Raw genomic sequence first — 20,603 nt, forward strand, 5'->3', positions numbered from 1 at the left:
AAGAAAACCGCTCCAAGCCACAAAGTGGACAGTGAAAGTGTAATAAGTGTCACACTCCGGGTTCTATCCGGGTGCAGGCCAGTTTTTCTCTCTCTCTCCTCTGCAGGGATGGACGGGCAGGTGCACTACATCTAAGGTGATCACCACCCTTCTTAAGGAGCTGGAACCAGGAGGAGGGCGTCAGTTCGTTAACGCCACAGCGTTGGTAACAGACCAAACCCAAGTCTAGTCCTAGTAAAAGTTAAACCCTACTCTAAATCCAGTTTTGATCCTTTTTCTGCAGAACCCTCGTTTCTGACCCCTGGACCCAGCAGTGAACCTTAGACCTTGGACCCTCCGCCTGAGAAACAACCAGGAACCCGAGAAGGATCTCAGGTTAACCACCGTTCAGCCCTCCTACCTGCGATCACCTGCCTGTCCACCCTCGAACCTCCAAACAGGGAGAGAGTACTGGTCAGCACACGGGCCACCGGGGACACTTCCCCCCCAAGACCGGACCACAGCCTCTCTACTGTGAGTGTCAGCCCCACCAAAATCCTCCAGCACAGTTTCCTCTCATTCACCAGCCTCTTCTTCTCTGCAGAAGCCCAGAAGAACCTGACCTGACCAAACTGCTTCCAGTTCATGTCCACTGCCTTGTTTCTCAATAAAACCTCTTAAACCTTCTCCAGCCTCTGTAGTTGCTCTCGTCCAGAGTCACCTTCAATTATGACAATAAGAAAGAAGAATCTCTGTTCAGAAGAGAGGAAAAGAAGGAAAAAAAGATTCTTAGCAAGCAAGACACTGTGTGAGGAGAAAAACAGATGCTGCCTTCACTGTAAGACATGGCGATGGCAGCATCAGGATGTGGGAATGAATTAAAGAAAAATGGGCACAATGTCAGTCTCCAGATGAGCAAAGAAGGCACAGAAATACAGTGAAAACAACTGCAGCTGTAACTGTAGTAAAACGTGGTTCAGTAAAGGGTTCACTCAATGTGTTAAATGCAAACAAATGTCACGCAGGTTAGATTTGTTTTTATATAAAACAGCTAAATAACATGATTTTTTTCATCAACCTATTCATCATTATTGACTGGTCTGATATATGCAATGCCAGTGTTGTGCATGAAACGTTCAATGAACGGCATTCACAGAATATCCTCATATTTTTAGTGAAGGATGAACTGAACTGACCAGTTTTGATCTTAATATTAATGAACATGAACGAGAGCGATGTTCACTCTGAGAATAATGAGCGACGCACACAGCTCACATTCATGTTTACTTGATAACGACACTTCATTGGATAACGTCAGGTTTTATGGCACTTATTACTGTACAGCACAAATCATGACAGACCAGCATGTCTACTGCTAGTACTACTCTGCGCAACTCAGTCTCATCTATTGGTATTGCTGATGCCAGTTTATTTAACTAACAAAGGAAGACTTTGACAGAAGAAACCACAGGTTTTTGCAAACTGTGCCCATTGGGACTTAACAAACAAGTCCATATGTCAGCCACGTCCCTCAAATTTAAAGCAAAACATTGAGTTAAAGCATCGGAGCTATCTTGGGAAATATCTGCTACTCAATGAGGAAGGTAAGAAATAATTTTTGATACCGATTTTTTCAGCAGAACCTGAATGTACCTGTATGTTTCTGAAGTTCTGTGTAATTTGGCTAAATAAAAGCTTCACTGCACATACAGTATACCTTGACTGCATCAAGCATCTTCCATTTGTCTCTATATATTATGATCACACATTTAAAGGATAAAATATCAGTTTGCAACCTTAGATCAGTTTTTTGAAAAGTGAACTATAAACGTGAGCTACTTAAATTTCATTTGTGTTAAATGGAGCCTAGGGGGAAGTGCAACTGAAGAAACCCATTGCCTTTCATACATCCACCTGTAACACAGCCAATCAGCTTATGAACCACATCTCCATGAAAGCCAATCGGCATCCAAAGCTCATCTTTAAAGACTTCCGATACCCACCATCTGCTCCTGTGTGCAGGCGGCGGATGCGCTGTGTGACTTCATTCAGATGACACCGTTTCAACCCACCTCCAGCCCCTCCTCCACCATCGTAGCTTGAGCTTCAGCAGAGTGTCATTCCTCCCAGACTCTTACTGTGTTCTAAGGGTGTGCAAAATAATCGTCAAATCGATGAATCGTGATTCTAATTTTTTTGATCTACTGAATCGATTCTTGAAGGCAAGAATCGATTATTAAAAAAAAAAAAAATGAACAAATAAAATACATTAATGGTTGGCGCACATCAATCAAACCAAGTGGAATACAACTTCCAGTCCAGCAGATGTCGCTGCGGATGTGTTGACGCCTGCTGCTTTGTGTCATAAGCATGTCCGGACTGATTATCCTCATTTTGTTATTTTAAGTTTGATGAATCCTAAGATCTTTTTGTTGGTGTGTCCATGCCAGTAATAGTAATATTTCTGTCCAGTATTTGTTTTCATTGCAACACCTCCTAAAGTAATTTCAATAAATACAGCTATGTATGAATTCAGTTGCTTTCAGTTATGTATCAATTGAAGACACTATCCAGATCACACCCAGCCAGTCAGCCACTGGTAAGGGCTGTATCTTTTTCTTACAGTGTTCAGTGAAAATATCACAATGCATCGCAATATTTCAAGTATCGTGATGCATCGTGATAGAATCGCATCGTGGCATGTGAATCGTGATTCGAATCGAATCGTGACTTCTTTGCCAATACCCACCCCTACTGTGTTCCCTGTCTCATCTTAACCGGTCAGGCAGAAGACTGCCATGTTGAGCCTGGTTCTGCCAGAGGTTTCTTCCCAACGGGGAGTTTTTCCTCTCCACTGTCACTTCATGCTTGCTCATCATGGACAGGTTCTCTCAACCTGTGTTATCCAAATGGACTTCCATCTTCCACGTCCCTGAGTAAAGCCCTAGTATCAGCTCACGCAGTCCACTGGATCTCCCCATAAAGCTCGGCAGACCGCCTCACTAACCAGCAGTCTACAGACTGACCAACTTCATCTATCTCCACTCCACCACCAGTTTCAGGCCCGGGGGGGAAACAGTCCTATTCTTTGCTCCTGTTCATGCATATCTATCAAAATTCAGAGCTATGTTTCCTGTCGAGGTCTGAGCACCAAAGACAAAGTAATTGTATCAATAAATTTATCCTAATTTTCTTTTCTCTTTGTGTGAGTTTTTCAGATTGAACTGAACTTTGAGCTTGTTCTTTTCGATTATGAACTGGCACATGTCATGGTTTTGGTTCTGTTCTAGTTTTATCTATGAGTTTTCGTTGGTCTTATTTCCATTTTTGTGTTCTAGTTATTATTGATTGTATGTGGGTTCTTAGATATTTCTTGTGTGCCCTCTTGTGTCAGTCTCCTTTTCCCTAGCTCCCTTCTTGCCTTCTTGTTCACACCCAATCTGCTAATTAGCCTGATCTTTGTTTCTCTCTCACATATATTCTCCTCCTGTTCACTCACTCTTTGCTGGTTTGTGATTATTTCTTTGCCCCCTTTTTGCAAGTATTCCGGTTCTCAGTTTTTGAGGATTTTGTTGATTTATGTTTTGGATTTTTGCTTCTGCTGAACTTTTTCGTTAATTAAATATTCAAGAAACCACTTCAGCTTTTGTGTCTGCATTTGGGTTCTGTCAAACCTCCTCCCCACACTGTAAAAGTACAAACCAGGCAAGAATGGCCCCAGCAGACTTGGCCTCAGCTTTGGGTGCCCAGGAGAGACAGCTAAACAAACGGGAGGAGCAGATGGCATTGTTGCAACTAGAGATGACACAACTGGATGCTCAGCGGGGCAAGTTTGTGTTTTGGATTTTTGCTTTTCTTGAACTTCTTGGTTAATTAAATCTTTAAGAAACCACTTTAGCTTTTGTGTCTGCATTTGGATCTCGTCAAACCTCCACCGCCACTTGACAGCACACCATTGTCCACCGCATTGCGCATAAAAGAAAACACAGTTATGAACTTAGCTGCTATGTATGCATGCAATATACTCTAATTTACATTGAAATAAGGTATATTGTTTAACCATTAAAAAAAATTGGAGGTCAGAATAATTAAACAAAGTAAACACAACAGGGAGTATTTGTGTTTCCCACTAGGCAATATGCATTAGACAGATAAAAGTCAGATAATAGACTAGGCCATTACAGCTGCATTAAACATAAATTCATTTCTGTGACCTACACTTGACTTCCAGCAGGACTAGGGTGCACAGTGGCCCAGCTCAGAGGAAAAAGGGGAAATAGATTAATAGCTTTGGCTGGAGCAATAAGGCTAGCAGTAGCAAAGCAGCTACAGGGCTGCTATATATCTGTTTGGATTGGTTAGTAGGATATAAAGTTGCTAAAATAAGGTCGGCAGTCAGCGGCCCTGTGGGAAACCAGGGGCTAATTTCTAATGTTTCATTATCCACCGCCAGCAGCTTTTGTCCTCTAAATGAAACCAATTACAGTTGAATCAGTGTCAGAACGGGTCTGTGTGCATATTTATATGAGTTTGTGAATGCTCATACTGTATTTCTTTCCTCCATATTCAGCGAGGGAACATTAGCCGTTTACACACAGATGCACAATCCGCCATCTGTTAACGACATAAAAATGGAGGTGGCTGTCGGGGCTGTTAGGGCGCTCAGAGAGTGAAGGTGATCAAGGAACCGACTGCCTGAGTGTTATTAGAAGACAAACGCATAAAACGTTGTGTAGAAATTGCTTATCTTCCTTCTCTGAAACACTCTAGAGCCCACGTGAACAAGCCTAAATCACTTTTATGGAAATATATTCAATTAGATGTTCCTAGGAGACCTCACGCAAGCTGGAACACAGTATTGATAGATTTCTGAGGCCCTTCAAAATCAAATTTGAGGTAAAGTGGGGGAATTATTTTGCCGGGCATTTGTTATGCTAAAAGACATGCAGGGATGAAAACTCATTAATGCGACTGTAATCACTTGTGTTTAAGCCTGGTTACGGATAGCAGGGGCAAAGAGTGAGATTCAGTATCATTTTGAGCAAGATCCTAATCAGGCTGCCAGTCATAATGTGCACCGTTCTATCTGCATGGGGTAATTTACTGTGTCGATAATGATGATAGTGGTCTGAAATAGAAGACTAGAGTGCGGAAGCACACAATGGCCTTCTTCAAGGTAGAGTGCTGCTTCAAAAGAGAAAAGCTGCCAAGTCGATGCTAGTTGGTGCAAGAGGTTGCACCAGTTGGCTACATGCTGAAGAAGCGCTTTGAGAACTGATGGCTCCAGTATGCCCACATCTTAAGTCCCCACTGAGGTGCTGTTATTTGAAAAAAAAAAAAAAAAAGAGCAGAGGAAACGAGGGACTCCAATGCAAACAGATGGCAGCTGAGTGAAGGTGCAGGAAAGAGAGGCTAGAAAAAGGAGACAGACAGGAGGGATGTAGGGTAGAGACTGAGATTACAATGACAAAAGGGAAAACAGCTGGAGATTGTGTTGCTCAGAAATTCTTCACTTTGGTGCGCTAAAATGTTTGCTTTAGGACTCAAACAAAGTTTTTTTTTTTCATGAGTCAGAGGGAATCATCCATGGTGAGGCTGCGGCAGAAACACTAATGAGCACTCAGAGGAAACTGCATAAATTGTTCCTCTTTTCCAAAGCATGTCATGACTTTTTCCTCAGGAGACATTTTTTCTCTAATATCAAATTTTACAAACATCCAAGTAAAGCCGGAACGGAGAGAGAAACTTATAAAAAAAATAAGTTATCTGAACTCAAAATATAATAAATATATGACAATACATTAAGGATAGCGAAGAGTCTCTTGCTGACAAATCAAAAGTCAGTCGTGTAAGACTGTTGCCACTTTCAGTCTTTATCTTAGGAGCTTTCATCTCATTGTTTGGGTTTTATTGGTGTGCTTTGACAATTTTAGTTCCCTCTATGCTCTTAAAAGCCTAAATTTTCTCCCCTTTTCAGCTCTGAAAAAAAAAATAAATAAATAAAAAACTGCACTCAGCACCAAATAGCAGAGGCACAGTGATTGGGCTGAGAAGGCAACGGGGCATTTTAAAGCTGAGCGGTCAAATTTAGTTCAGAGCAAAATGGGACAAGAATGAGACTTGGAGAGACTTCAGAGAATTCAGAAAGAAAAAGTCTCATTGGTATGGTTAAAGTTTCAGCCAAACTACCCCTGCAGACTCGTTTAAGAACCAACTGTAGAAAATATAGTAGTTCACTGAGAAAAATGAAACAATAGATTGAAAGACTGGAACAGGTTCATGGTTTGATACCAAACAGGAATCTGGTAAATGATTATCAGAAAAGCCAGACAGAATCATGGAATTAAAGAAAAGAAATAAAATCGGATGTGAAATGTGATTTTTTTTAAAGGAATCTGGGTCCTTACAAACAGCAAACTTTGTTTTGACTTTTAAAATGATGTGCAGTGGAAGGAAAATTGTATTTCTCACTCCAGCTCCATTTCTAAACCCCCTGCCTGTGCAGCAAAGATCTCCTAGCAAAAAAACAAATGCATATTTATTGTAGCCTATGTAGCCCCATGTTGAGACAGAAGGTCCTTCAAAAATAAACAAGGAACTTACAAGTATTTAGAAAAATATACACTTTTAAAATCCCATCTGAGGAGTTTTGAAGTTAAAGAGGAGCTGAAAAAGCCTGTGATGGAAGATTCTGATGTAGTTACATTGTTTTCAGAGGTTGTATAAGGCTTGAGACTGAAGCATACATTGACCTTCCAGGTTTAAATCTGGAAACTGGAAGGCAGTGTATTTTTTAGCACCTTTTCTTTTTCTCAAACAACTTAGAAAAAATGGATGCTGGTGGATGCAGCATCACTGAAGTACCTGTAGTATGTATCTTGGGGCCGTTGTTGGGCTGTGATGCTGCTGCAGAAACACACCAAATATCATGATGCATTTCCCTGTCAGAGGCGTGATGCTCTAATTAGATGTTACCAGACTGTTTCGATTGGCATATTTACATGACACATTTAGTCTTATTTATCAATTTATTCCATTACTTAATGTATGTCCATTTAAAGTGCACAATAAATTTCATTAATTATTTCTTTTTTGTCTAAATGAAGTCTGTCATTGTACACCAGGAGTCTTTAGTTTTAGCCTCCGAGGCCCAGTTTCCTGCACCACTTTAATTCAGTTCAATTTCACTTCAGTTCATTTAATCAGCTTAAATTCACAACACAGCATCTCAAGGTAGTTTACAGAGACAATTCAGTCAAATCATACTAATAGTTCGGTTAAAAGTTTTCTATCTAAGGAAACCCAGCTGATTGTATCACGTCATTGACTTTGCCTGGGTGAGCATGTGATGACAGGAGGCAGTTGCCTGTATTGTACTGTATTGACTCTGCAGCAATTATTTAGATGTGTCTCTTCCACACACCTGAATCAATTCACTGCATTTACTCCTCCTTATGCAGGCAGGCTCTCCAGAATCCTTTTAATGACCTGATTATTCGACTCAGGGGTGTTGAACCAGAAACAGAGTTTTGACATTCTTCTACTCCAGGACCTAGTTTCAAAAATGTTCATTTACAGACCTGCAACAGGCCAGGTTTGTGTGGATGAAAAACAAATTTGAAAAAAAAAATACATATTTTTTTGCATTTAGATCCGAGTTTGTTCTGGTAATCAGTCATTCATTTGAATAAAATGTGTTAAAGCAGACAGGGAGCTGATGGTTGCATCTTGGCTGCAGCAACCTGCATGGAGTGAAAGCAAGGCATCCAGTGCAGTGAAGCACCATCCAACAGCTTGGAGTATATTAGTTAAAGGTATAGCGGGGGATTTTCTTTTCTCGGTGGATCATCAGAATAAGTGGTCCTCATAATTGTCAATCATTTCGGTGATATGTTTACGTAAGGCCGTCCTACGTGTTTGTCTTGTTAGCTATATTTTCCTGCGCATGTGCACTTTCAGGTGTATATGTGTGGTGAGCTATGGTTTCAGACAGTCATTGAAGCTGGCCTTTCTCACTGTGGTTCTTTGAAAATGGCTGAGAGTTGTAAGAGAAAAAGTGTCTATGAGGTGTCTAAGAAGAAGAGAAAGGCCTTAGAAGAGAGAAACAAGACCAGATGCTATCAGGAGTAGCAGTGTACGCCAGTGTACCCCGTCAGTGTGAAAGTTTTTGCGAGATTTTTTCACACGATGGCGTACACTGAAAGCACAGGTCGGGCTTCCTACTGATGCCTCGGTTGCGAAGTTTTTACTCGACAGGTAAAACTTGGCATGCTATTTGGATAAGTCTGACAGTGGAACAATTGCAAATCTTCATTTGGAAAGCAAGCTAGTATGAGCAATGCAAACAGAAACTTTTAAACAGACTCACACATATTTAATAGGCATTTCCCATCGGGATGGGGTACAGGGTTGTGCATGTGCATTTTTTTTTAAAGTGGAGAAGGCGGATCTTTTCAAAAATTTGAGAAAATCCTCCTCTATAACTTCAATAATATTGAATGGTCAATTACAGTGACTGGTGAGCAAGTCTTACATATAAATGTTTCTTTTTTACTTGAATTGGGTTGAAAAGGTTTAAAGAAAATTTTACAAATTGTAAAAATTCCTGCAAAAAAAGATATTTTGCTGTTTCCTTAAACTGGCTTCAAAATACCTCTACACCTATTTAGCAGCTGAATTTAGCAGCACTTGGCTGCCTGAAAAATTCAGTTATCTGCCTGTCTCTCACAAATACTACTGTGCCAGTACAAGGTCTCTCTGGGTGCAGGAGGTTAAGAAAACAAAAAAAAAAAACTCCAGATGCTCTGGGATTTACACTTTAAACTCTGTTCTTAAAGCTGTAATATCTTCATTTTGTAAGGTTAGTGTGTGACATGTTTTTAGAGCGTCGGTTTCTGAGTGTGTGTGCGTCTGTGCATCTTTGAAATCTTGTCAGCAGCTGTCTGTGCTGTCAGTCATCTTCAGCGCAGCGGATTCAATACGTGCTCGGACGAGCACCTTTGCTCCCCCTGCACAGAGGCAGCAGGTGGTTGACTGCTGACGGGCAAAACCCAGCAACCACAAGCAGTGTGGTATAACGGTTCAAGGGGAGATAAACACTCAGGCGAGGCAGAAGGCTGCGGTATTGACAGAAATAGCTCCTTCGGTGCATGAATAAGACTCCGAATGAAAAAAAATTTGATTTTATGGAGGTTCACTACAGCGATATGTTGCCCTGTCCCTTCACACATAAACATTTGCTGCCACCTGTAAACTATTTTTATTAAGGCAGTGAATCACTTTATGGGTGCTCATGCTTCTCTTATGCCGATAAGAGGATATGAGGCAAAACAAAGAGCGTGAAAAGATGCAGACTGAGAAAAAAAAAATCCTTTATGATTTGCTTTTATGAGAAAATCTAAACAACATACCAAAAACTGCTGCCTTCATCAGTAAGCGAATTCTTGCTTTTTTCTGAGCACACAAGCTAGTAAGTTGTAGGTTTAACTTTTACTGCCCTTGCTCATCTTCCAATTGTAGCTCTTCCTCCTCTCTTTGTTTCTCCTAGGGGGGTTTGCCTGCATGTCATGAAGGTGACTGAAGATGCTGGTGAGGTTATCAAGTCAAGGATTTCACCAAGTCACTGTACCTTTTGGTATTCATACCACACTGCCCTCTCCTAAGGCGAGGGAGAGGTTCATCTCCTGCATACTGACTCACCAAGAAAAAAAAAACTTCCTTTTGTCATTTTTATATTGCAGAGTAACCTGCTCACCTCTATGCTGTGATTTTCTTATACTCTCTCTTCCTATTTCCCAGCTTTCTTTCTGTCCTTTTCTTGCTCATTCCTTTTTATGTTGACTCTCTTGCTGGCCCTTCACGTGGGGCTCTTTGCTGATGTGCACATCGCTAATTGTGTCAGAACAGATGCTGTCAGATGTTAACGCCTGATGAAACGACCGCAAGGGCGAGGAGAGGATTTGTCAGAGGGTCAAACAGGGTCGCTTTCACAGCAACGTCCTGCTGCTTCTTAAGCTCTCCAAGTCGGTTGGGTTCATGAAATTATGGAAAAAATGTATTCAATGCCCTGAACTACAGGCTTTACAAAAGTACTTTAAAATTATGGTAACACATTTAATAGAAAACTGAGTCATAGATCAACACAAATTGGAACATAATTGTCATGTGGAAGGAAAAAGAAATGTTTTCCTTTTTTGTGCAAATTAAATTTAAAGTGTGATGTCCTCCTTTTTAGCCTCCTTTACTGTACCTCTGAATAAAATCCAAATGTATCAAAAGGAATCTGTAAATAGTCCTGCTTTCTGTAAATTAACTACAGGTTAGTTCAAAAACCAAACTGAACATTATTATTGAGAGAGAAAATAACTGTTTACTGATGATAATGTTCATAAGCTGATTTAAGTTATATCTCAAGCTTTGAACATTTCTAAAATATAATCCAAAAACTGTACAACTGCAAATTTGCAAAGAAATGATCATCTACCTAATCTTATAGGAAGAGATCAGAAAAGCAAGCATGACATGCATATTAACTCTGAAAGAGTTTCAGAGATCTATAAATCAGGTGGACAATTACTAATAATGCACTTGAAAAATAAACAACATTTTAAGAAAGAATGGCAAGATAAGAGCCCTTGTTAAGCTTTTTGCATATTTGAACACTGGACATTATCCTGACCACAACATGGAGGTGGGAGCATCTGCTTCCCATTCCCATCTGCTGTGAGAATGGGAATTTCTTCAGCAGGGACAGGGAATCTGGTCAGAGTCTGATCGTGAAAGAGAGCCGGTTGGAGGCTGAAAAAGACTGTAACTCTCAAGCTTTGAGTTGTCGTACAAAACTCAGATGACGACACGCAAGTCTGACCAAGCCCTACAGTTAGATAGAACTTTGGACTCCTGCAATAAAAAGCTATAGCAGTTTTAAACACTGTTAATATATTAAATCTAACTCTGGAACTTGCATTTATGTTTCTCTGACTTTTCTATTTTATTTTTTTCTGCTAATCTTTTCCTTCTGTTCTTGTAGAATTGATTTTTTGAAATTTCATTCATCCTGAATAGAGCAGAGTGTGGGTGGTACTGGTCAAGTTAAAATAATTCAGATTTTCATTACCAGGCATACAGGGTCCAATCTATATCAGCTTATTTTGCAAATAATAATGGGCAGCAATTATATCCTTTTAGTATGCATAGCTAACAGAGACACATGTGTCTATTTAGCATAGCTAAATAGACACAAAAAATATATTATATACAAATACATGCCTGACTTTTAACTCCCCCAACCAAAAAACAAACAGAGAAAAACAGTCCTACTTTTCATTGACTTTTGTTGATATAGATAAAGCATCCATAAAAAGACCAAATATGCCCAAATTTTCAAAATGTCTGCATGTCTTAAAAAAACGCTCAAACTTCAACAGTTTCAGATTTGAGATATCGCTTTGCAGGGAGTAAATGTTTACATTTGCACCATTTGGTCATTGGAATATGATCAGGATAATGATGAAGCCACATACAGACACCAAACAGTTGGTAAAGACCTGCTCTGTTAAAGGTGTGTTACAAGTTTGCGTATATTTTAGGAAGCCTAAACCTTCTGAAGATCGGGGCCCATGGGTTTGGTTAATCTTGTCTGAGAGGCCACAGAACCAGCAAAACTATCCTTATCATGGTGCTCTTTGTGATGCTTATTTCTTATATCTCCTATTAACTCCACTTAGTCTTATTTACTACCTCCCTCCCTTCTCGTTTACAACCTCATTTGTGCTCTTTATTCGCTAGAATCTTAGTATACAACTTATCTGTTTATAGATGTTAACAAGAGGAGTTTTATTTTTTTATAACTGCTTAAAAGGTTTCTGTTGATGTCTGAGCATAAAAATACAATGCCCAATTAGATCCTGCAGTCAAACAAGCTCTATAGGCAACTCTTTTCTCATTAATCAGGTGAGATCCCATATTTTATAGCAGGCACTAATAAATAATGTATGGAATTGCTGAAAGTGCTCAAGCTGCTATAAAAGTGTTGGGGAGGACAGCTGAAACCACAGAGGTTATGCTCTTCCTGCTACAGACACCATGCAGAATTCACATATTGTCTCAACCCTCAAAAACTGATATATCTCAATGGAGTAAAGACCCTAGCATTTTTGTATTTAAAACAAAATGTCCAGGTAATTAAATAATGTTGGGATTCACATGTGCGACCATTTAAACACGTTGGGATCAGTTGTAGACGCACTTGTACTGCACCATAAAGCAAATGGGAAGTGTGTCTAAGCTGTTTTATTGTTCAAAGGTAGGGGATAAGGCACACGTAATCAAAAAGCATGATAATAAGGAGACAAACTTTAAAAGTTAAGAAATATGTGTTAGGTAATTCCCTTACAATTGATTTCGTTTTCGCATGTAATATGCTATAATGGGAAAATGGGTTATTTTTAATTTTAAAAGAATACCGCTTTTTTTAATTTTTGGAGATAAAATGTCAATGATAAAGCGAGTCATGTCCCTATGGCGTCACATCCTTGCCACATTGTTATTTCACCTTATTAAATACAAAAAAGGCTAATCGCCACAATATTTGGAGCTACAAATAAAAACAACGCAATAAATGAACAGTAAGCAAGAGGTTATCTTTTCTTCCATCATTCGCATATCATGCAGATCTTGTCTCATTCAGTTTTTTTGTTACTGCCTCATACTTCTTTCATGAGAAACTTTCATATATCTAAAACAACCTAAGGCTGGAAGTCTATGCTCATAAACCACAACCATAACACAGCAAAACAACTTATAACTACTTAAAATAACTATCTAGAAATATAAACTAAAGGTCACCGATCAGTTCTAAAACATCCTTAGGTGAACCCTTGTTGATCCCTGGGGATCCACTGAACCAGGTTAGCACCTTACAAGGAGTTTTCAATCATTCTCTCTAATTTTATCTGAGTCTATATCCTATTACCATTTATAGCCAATGGTCTGTCTTACATTTTGATGATTAGCTTGGTTTATGTAACAATTCTGGTCCTCATCTTTAGTAAAAAGCGATCTTTGTACCGTGATAACAGTCCACACAACATTTCCCGGTAGACGGTAAAATCGGGGACATTTCCGGGGACAGCTTTAGCTGGGGACAGGTGTTCCAAAACTGGAACTGTCTCCGGAAATCAGGGACATCTGATCACCATATCTTCAATATGAAAAAAGCTTTTTATTTCAACTGTTGGTTTTTAAATATGATAGTTCTGAACTGAGTCATCAGTTATTAATCAGGTTTTACCAACGATTTGAATTAACTGTTTATGAACTATAACTTTCAGTTGTTGTCATTTAATATATTCATAATCTAGCATAGACTACACATATGATGGGAGTGTGACACAGGCTGATAGTTGTTTAATGTGTCACGTCTGTTTAAGAACAACAAAGCTTCAATAATTCCTTATCAGCTTCTTAAAAAGAGTCTTATTTCTATGCAGATTAAGTTAACCCACCACCCAAAACCTGGCAAATTGCGAGAATTATTGCCTCAGTCCTTCAGATCATTCATTTCAGGTTTTCCAGCCTCTTTAATACCTAAAGGTGGAAGCAATCCAGCACCAGGCCAGAGACTGGATACTTCTCAGGAGCTGAGTGACTTTGTGGCTTAGTGCTGTAATAAATGCCACCTGTGCAATAAGACCAGTCTGAAATGTTATTTCTATTAAATATTAGTGAGCAGTGTCATTAGAAAAACAGAAAGGATTTGCAATGACAACTCCTCAGCTCTGAAATGGCATGTATAACGCATGGTGAAGCTCATTGTACCCAGAGATCACCAATTTTATGTGGAGACCAGAAGTGGCTGCTGCTCTGAAATAGGGGATCCTCAATGCAAATATTGAAACACATAAAACACATTACTACAGCAGGTCCTAATAGCTGTTGTGAAGCACTCTGAAATTATAAACTCCAGACACCAAGGCAAGAGTTCAGCACAAATTACTGTTCTGACTGAATGATCACTTTTCCCTTTCCACCAAGCATTGAGCATTCAGGTTCACCGCCCATGCTCCATAGACCCCTAGGAAGGTTAGGCTCACTGGAAGTGACGTGTTGTCCAATCAGGGTTTGCCTCTCTCACTGCTTACCTCAATGGACCAAGGCTCGAACCTCAACAGGAATCTTTCATAGAGGCTGACAGGTAGCGTCCTGCTATGTCAGAGTTGAAGGGAGAGCACTTTTCAGAGCTGAATGAAAGCTTATTAATGGCAACATACTCCTGAAATCAGGGACATTTTAGTGCATATTTAATGCAATTTAATGACTACATTTATGAAGTTTCCTAGGCATATTTTACCAATAATTTTAGGAAATTTACAGGGGAGGTTTTGCCTTCCTGGCATTCAAAGGAAAATCGCCACTGGAGGAGACAATAGGTAAGGATCTTCAAACCACATGGGACATTCAAATGATCAAAAGTTCCTAGGGAGCTTGAAGGTACTGGGTTTATATGGCAGAGCATTAAATCTTGTGGAGCTTGTTGCCAATGGACTATAGAGCAGTTGTTGTTCTTTACAGTGACAAATTATTTGTCAGGGCAACACGAAATGTTCTGCTGCATTGTTTTAAGAATAAAGGTTTGGTGGAGGAGCAATAATGGTGTTGGGCTGTTTTTAAGTTGGGCTTAGGTTGTTGACAAAAACCTTAGGAGCCAATATGTCAAGATACACACTACTGGTAAAAAAAGTTTAAACATTTTTTTTCCGGATTTTAATTGAAAATCTGTCATGTTAGTGTTTCATTACGCTTTGTAATGAAAGCACTGTACAAATAGGCATGGAGTTTACTGTAAGATGAACCCCTGATCAACAAAGCACCCAATAGAGAACACTGCATGATGCTGCAAAATGCAGTGGTCCCTGTTTTGGTACAGAGTGTCTCTTGTTCGGTAAACGTCAACGACCCTGGATTCAGCAAAACTGCTCCTGACTATCACACTTTCCCTTCTATGTCCACAGTTGATCTCACACACTATGGCATCTTCATTTTCCCTAATAAATCACCTAAAAAGGTCCTACAAGATGAACCAAATTTGACTTCCTTAATTCCTTCTTTTAATCTTCAGCTGTTTGATGCTGCTGTTTCATGAAGCAGGCAAGCCTCCTCTTTTATTTTGGACTTTCAACAAAAGGTGTTCTTGCTCTAACTCATTCTGTCAATCCTACAGTTTGTAGTCTTTTTTCACAGCTGAAACTAAGACTTGCCTACTACCTCTACTAATAAGCTGTGGTTGAAACTGTTGTCATGTGAGCTGCCAAAAACACAAGCTGTAAACTTCCAGAAAGTTGTCCTCCAAATAGGATGTAGCTTTGAGTCTGCAACATCCCCTCCCTATCTGAGATTCTTAGTGGGTTTTTGATGGGGAGGAAATAGTTCTCACTAACACTTTCTCTCTTTGTAATTTCCCCACTGGATATTCCTACACTCTTAGTTGCTATAATGGTCTGTCTCTGTTCCATTATTAATTGCCCCTTTCTTGCAATAGTTGTCATAACTTGTGTACTCCTAAAATGATGCTCACAGGGTTTCTTCCACAATGGGTTTCAATGCTGCACTTATAGATACAGAGGGGTTGTATGAAATTAAGTAATGTTAGTGCCTGTAAGAATTAATAGCGCCAGCTTTCAGGACTATGCCCAGACTTCTCTGCAGTGAAAAAGCTTTAACCTTTTCATAACATGAGGACCCAAATTTGGGTCCTCAGCACTCGCCCCAAGATGTTTTTTAGACCTGTAACATATTCTCTGGGGTCTTGCCTTTATTTTGATACCAAAACAATTAAAATAAACTCTGTAGTTCTTGAGATATATTAAATTCGTTTTGGGCATGTTATTTTCAAGCATATTTCTCGAAAACAGGCCTAGTGTCCAAGAGGTTAAATTGTTAACCCAGTTTGTATTTCCTGACATAGTTTTTTAAAATCTATTTTCTTTAGTTTTGGCTAACTTGACCTTTTTTTTAAACCTCTCACACTTCGGAGTTTACTTCTGAAGCATTTAAAGATATCCATTGGATTTAAGCAAATTCAACTGACACAAATAACCCCCACCCAAAAATAAACAATTAATAAATAGCAATGCGCATAGGTTGCCCTTTGACACCGATTCTGTTCATAACTTTTATGGACAGAATTTCTAAGCGCAGCCAAGGTGTTAAGGGGATCTGACTTGGTGTCCTTAGGATTACATCTCTGTTATTCGCAGATGATGTGGTTCTGTTGGCTTCATCAGGGCGTGATCTACAGCTCTCACTGGAGCGGTTCACAGCCGAGTGTGAAACGGCCGGGATGAGGATCAGTGCCTCCAAATCCGAGACCATGGTATTGGGCCGGAAAAGGATAGAGTGCCTTCTCCAGGTTGGGGAGGATGTACTGCCCCTAGTGGAGGAGTTTAAGTATCTTGGGGTCTTGTTCACGAATGAGGGGAAGATGGAGCGGGAGATCGATAGGCGGATTGGTGCGGGGTCTGCTGTGAAGCAGGTCTGTAGGAGTACACCGGATACAGCACTGGGACTTGCTCAACAGCCGATACCGTCCTGTGATGTCACAAACAGGTAGATGGCAGTACTGTTCTTTGACAAACATGAATGTCTCCGGTAAAGCACATTCAAATGAAATGCGTCCTAATCAGAAACACTGATTTTTTTATTGAAAAGTATGTAATAATTTCATACTAAATATATTTTTTAGAATTTTTTATTCTGAATGTAACCGGACTTTTCCTTTAATACAGCTGCTGCTTTCACCACCTTTACTGCTCATTTGTCCTCTTGGCCATTGTTTGACTTTTCAGTTTTCACCATTTCACGTCTGACTTATTTTTCGTCTAAAATGGCCCAATCAATCACATGATGTGTTACACCAATCATGCGTGAGTACACTCATTGCTATCACTCTCTTCTCCTCTCTTCCATTTCTGTAATGTTGCATTGACCTTTCAAAACATAAACACCCTAAACATTATTTCAGTTTCTTAGAAAAAAAATAAGTCAGATGATATTGCAAAAGAAGCTAAATGATAGCATAAAAGAGCATTTTTCACTTTTTCACATTGTTCTTGTCATCGACTTAACAATTAATTTAATTACCTTTACAGAGGTAAAATGCTACAACCGTGGGCAATGCAGAATAAGCTGAAGATGTGGGGGGATGGTTGGCACAAGAGGAGTTAGTATAGACTTCCGTTCAGATGTTTGCGAATACTTATTGGTATAAAAGTCATATTGATTGTGGGATTTTAAAGGTGCATGTTTTCCATTTTTCAAAGTAAAATAACATACAACTTCAATTTATTTTTTTCACAACTAGAACTGGTTGTACACATTTACTGTGGATTTAAAGCAGATTTTATTATATGAGAGAATAGACCATTTAAATGTTAAAGGGAAGGCTGTTCCAGAGCCATGGCAAATGTTCAGTTCCCTCAAGTTTTCAGCCGTGATCTGGGCACAACCAAAATTGCCCAATTGTCTGATATCTTTGATTGAAGTGAGACATGAGCCAACAGAAGCTTGAAAAGATAGAAGGGAGCTAACCCGTTAAAGCCATCAGCAAAATTTAAAAATGAATCCAATAGCTGACTGGAAGCCAGTGCAGGTTGCAGAGAAGCCAACAAAGAAGTCATGTGTTCAGGCCTTCTCATACCTGTGAGCCAATGAGCTGCAGTGTTCTGAACCAGCTGCAGGCAATGAAAGAAGGCCTGATCGATAAGGAGTTACAATAACTCAAACAACATGTAATGAATGCCATGCTCTAGAGCAACACGAGGCAGATAGGGCTTAACTTTATTAAACAGATGTTGCTGGAAAAAGCCAGATTTAACAACTGAGCTGATTTGCTTGTTAATTTTAAAAAGCTGCCCAAAACAACACCAAGGTTTCAAGCTGATAAATGACAGTTAGGCTTAGCATGCCTAAGCCAGTGACCTCAAATGGGTGTTAAAGTACCACATTCATAATCCACAGAGAATCATAATTATATTTCTAGGCTTAAATATAAATAAACAATATAAAGCAAGCAATGTCTTTATCATATAACATTTATAATAATTCTGTTTTCCAGAAATTTATTGTCTGCTTTGAACACGGCATACAGTAGATAAATGGTATTTCCCTGGGTCTAAGTGTTCAATAATAGTAATAAAGTAAAGAAACACTACGTTCAGGTGACAGAAAGAGGAGACAGAAATAAAACACCAACAAAGAGGACAAAGTCCAATTAAATGGTTATTAATAACTAACCAGAATTTCCAATTTATCCCATTCTATATCCTATTGATCAGAGTGAAATTTTCATTTAAAGTTTGAAATAAGCAGCAGGCAGCCTCTGAGGAAAGCACTGAGCCTCAGATCAATAGCCAGTTGATTAGAACTAAATAAGTGCAGTAACAGAAATTCAAAAATTGGACTTCAGCGCTTGGTGAGGGACTGCTGTGAATCAGATCTAAAAATGCCAAAGGGGTGATATGAACACAAGGAAAGAAGAGGAAAATGAAAGATGGAAGGGGTAGAGACAAAGGTAGGGGGATGAATGTTGGTCTCTATTATCCTTTATCTTGTTGTAATCTCTACCTTTTCAAAAACTGTTATCTGCACTTCTCTTTCAGTGACCTTTTACTCAGAAACTGGGTCAAGACTGCACTAATTTAACTCGTTGACTCTGTGTGCCAGGGCTATGTGGGAACAACGGCTCCACATCATCTCCTCTGAATGTCACCCACCTGCTGGCTTTCCACCTCTGAGGTCATAAGCTGCCCAGCAGCCCATTTAAGACTGCACCTGCTGCAAAGCATCGATTGATTCTCCCCAGCTGTTGGTTTGCTGCAGAGTCTCTTAGATACACGAGATGTGCACAGACTACAGGAAGGAGGGGAATGAATGAAGATGTACAGGAGGTGGAGATGCAGAATCGAACAACACGACTAAACGCCCCTCTGGGACAGTATCATAGTGTTAACTTGTGCACATGGCTGAAACTCTCGGAGCAGATTCTGGCCAGCGCTTCTAGGCCCTTTGGTGTCACCTTGTGTTTTGGTGGAGGACCGATGATTAATGGGCCGCGGCCTGGGGGAAAGCTGGCTCGTTTCCCCCCTGCTCCGCTGCTGTTTCATTCCTTTGTGCGTGTGCGAGCCATAACTTGTGTGAATAAGATGGCTGAACCATAATCAGGGAGCAAGCAGAAAACAACTGTGAAACTGCTACATTCATTAAAAAGTTCACACTACAAAACACACCATCTGGTGCTGGCAGAATGGGCGGCCAAAAGAGGCAGAAGGAAACGTGAGAATACACAAAAAGAGACAAGAGCTGGTTGTTGTTAAGATGTTGATATTGCATGGAACAAGTGAAAAGAGAATGGCTCCAGCAGAAGGACTAAATCAGAAAGATAAAAAGCAGCACTTCGGTGCAATAAGGTTTCCAAGTAGGCTAAATTACCAAACAATTTAGACCGGAAAAAATAGAGACTTGAGAAAAGAGAGGAGAGCGGGTCTTTTCGAGCTATTAGATATGGCTGACATCCTGCTGTGCAAAACCTGCACTCTTTCAGTATGTTTGTTTCAGAGGTAACTCACCAGGTGGACACGGTACATGATGCTGATTCCCAGGGTCATGAAAGGCTTGGAGAAGTCGATCACCTTCTCGCGTTCCGCTGTGATGGTGAGGCCTGCCACTGCCAGGTCAGCTTTCTGTAAATGGAATCAGATCACGTCTTAAAAACATTAATCCAGAGAAACAGGAATCCAGCTCAGAGAAGTAGCATCCTCTCCATGACTAAACTGCTTGAAAGAAGACAAGGATGACATAAGAAGAGGACTAATGGTAGCCAAAACCCCAATAATACCCCTTTGTATCCTTTAGCCCCTTTGTCCACCAACAGCACTATCTGTGGTGAGGATAATCCAGCATTGGCCTTGTGTGAGTATGTGAGTCGGTGCTAGTGTGTAGGGCACCAGAGAGCTCAGGGTAACCATTGTGGCTGGCCAAAGCAGCACTGTCAAGACAAATCACTTGACAAAGCAAAGGCTGGTAAAACACACAGTAAGATACACACACATACATACACGGACATGTGTTGAAATGCTCAATGCAGCTGAATACTGGAAAGCTTTCTACTAATAATACAGGCCAGCAAAGTGCAACTGCAAGGGATTTTTCATCTCCCTGTGGAGCAAAGAGCGAAAGCAGTAACGCATTGCTCGCAGCAGAAGGACTAAGAGGATTGGAGAGATGGAAGGGAATAGCAGGACGAGAGCGAGCAGAGGGGAGTGTTGCAGCAACATTCACTCTTTTAAACAGAATTTGACATATACGAAATTGCCTTTAGATAGGACATAAAAGGGAATTTTAGAAATCAAAGTAACCCACAAAATAAGTTCAAAATACTTCATCTAAGAGCTCACTAATATCTAAACCCAAATAATCTATCATTCCTGTTATTTTTAACTTACCCGACTCAAAGCTGCCCACACTGAATACTGAGGCTTTTAATGTCTCATGATACCCAATCCCCAGCCAGGAGGCTTTGAGTCTCTCTCATCAGCTGCCCTATTTGACCCTCTCTGCACTTTGAAAGC

General features: G+C 40.0%; 1 protein-coding gene across 1 annotated transcript in view; it reads right to left on the reverse strand.

The window, feature by feature from the left end:
• grik4 (glutamate receptor, ionotropic, kainate 4) overlaps positions 1-20,603 on the reverse strand; it is a 413,635-nt gene that overhangs the window by 16,027 nt on the left and 377,005 nt on the right. Inside the window, exon 14 of the mRNA XM_038284024.1 lies at positions 19,602-19,715. Coding sequence (XP_038139952.1) covers positions 19,602-19,715 — 114 coding nt within the window. The remainder of the gene's footprint in view (positions 1-19,601; positions 19,716-20,603) is intronic.

This window comes from Cyprinodon tularosa, unplaced genomic scaffold (genome assembly GCF_016077235.1).
Source record: "Cyprinodon tularosa strain WSP-4 unplaced genomic scaffold, ASM1607723v1 ctg198, whole genome shotgun sequence".
NCBI classification, from domain to species: Eukaryota; Metazoa; Chordata; class Actinopteri; order Cyprinodontiformes; family Cyprinodontidae; genus Cyprinodon; species Cyprinodon tularosa.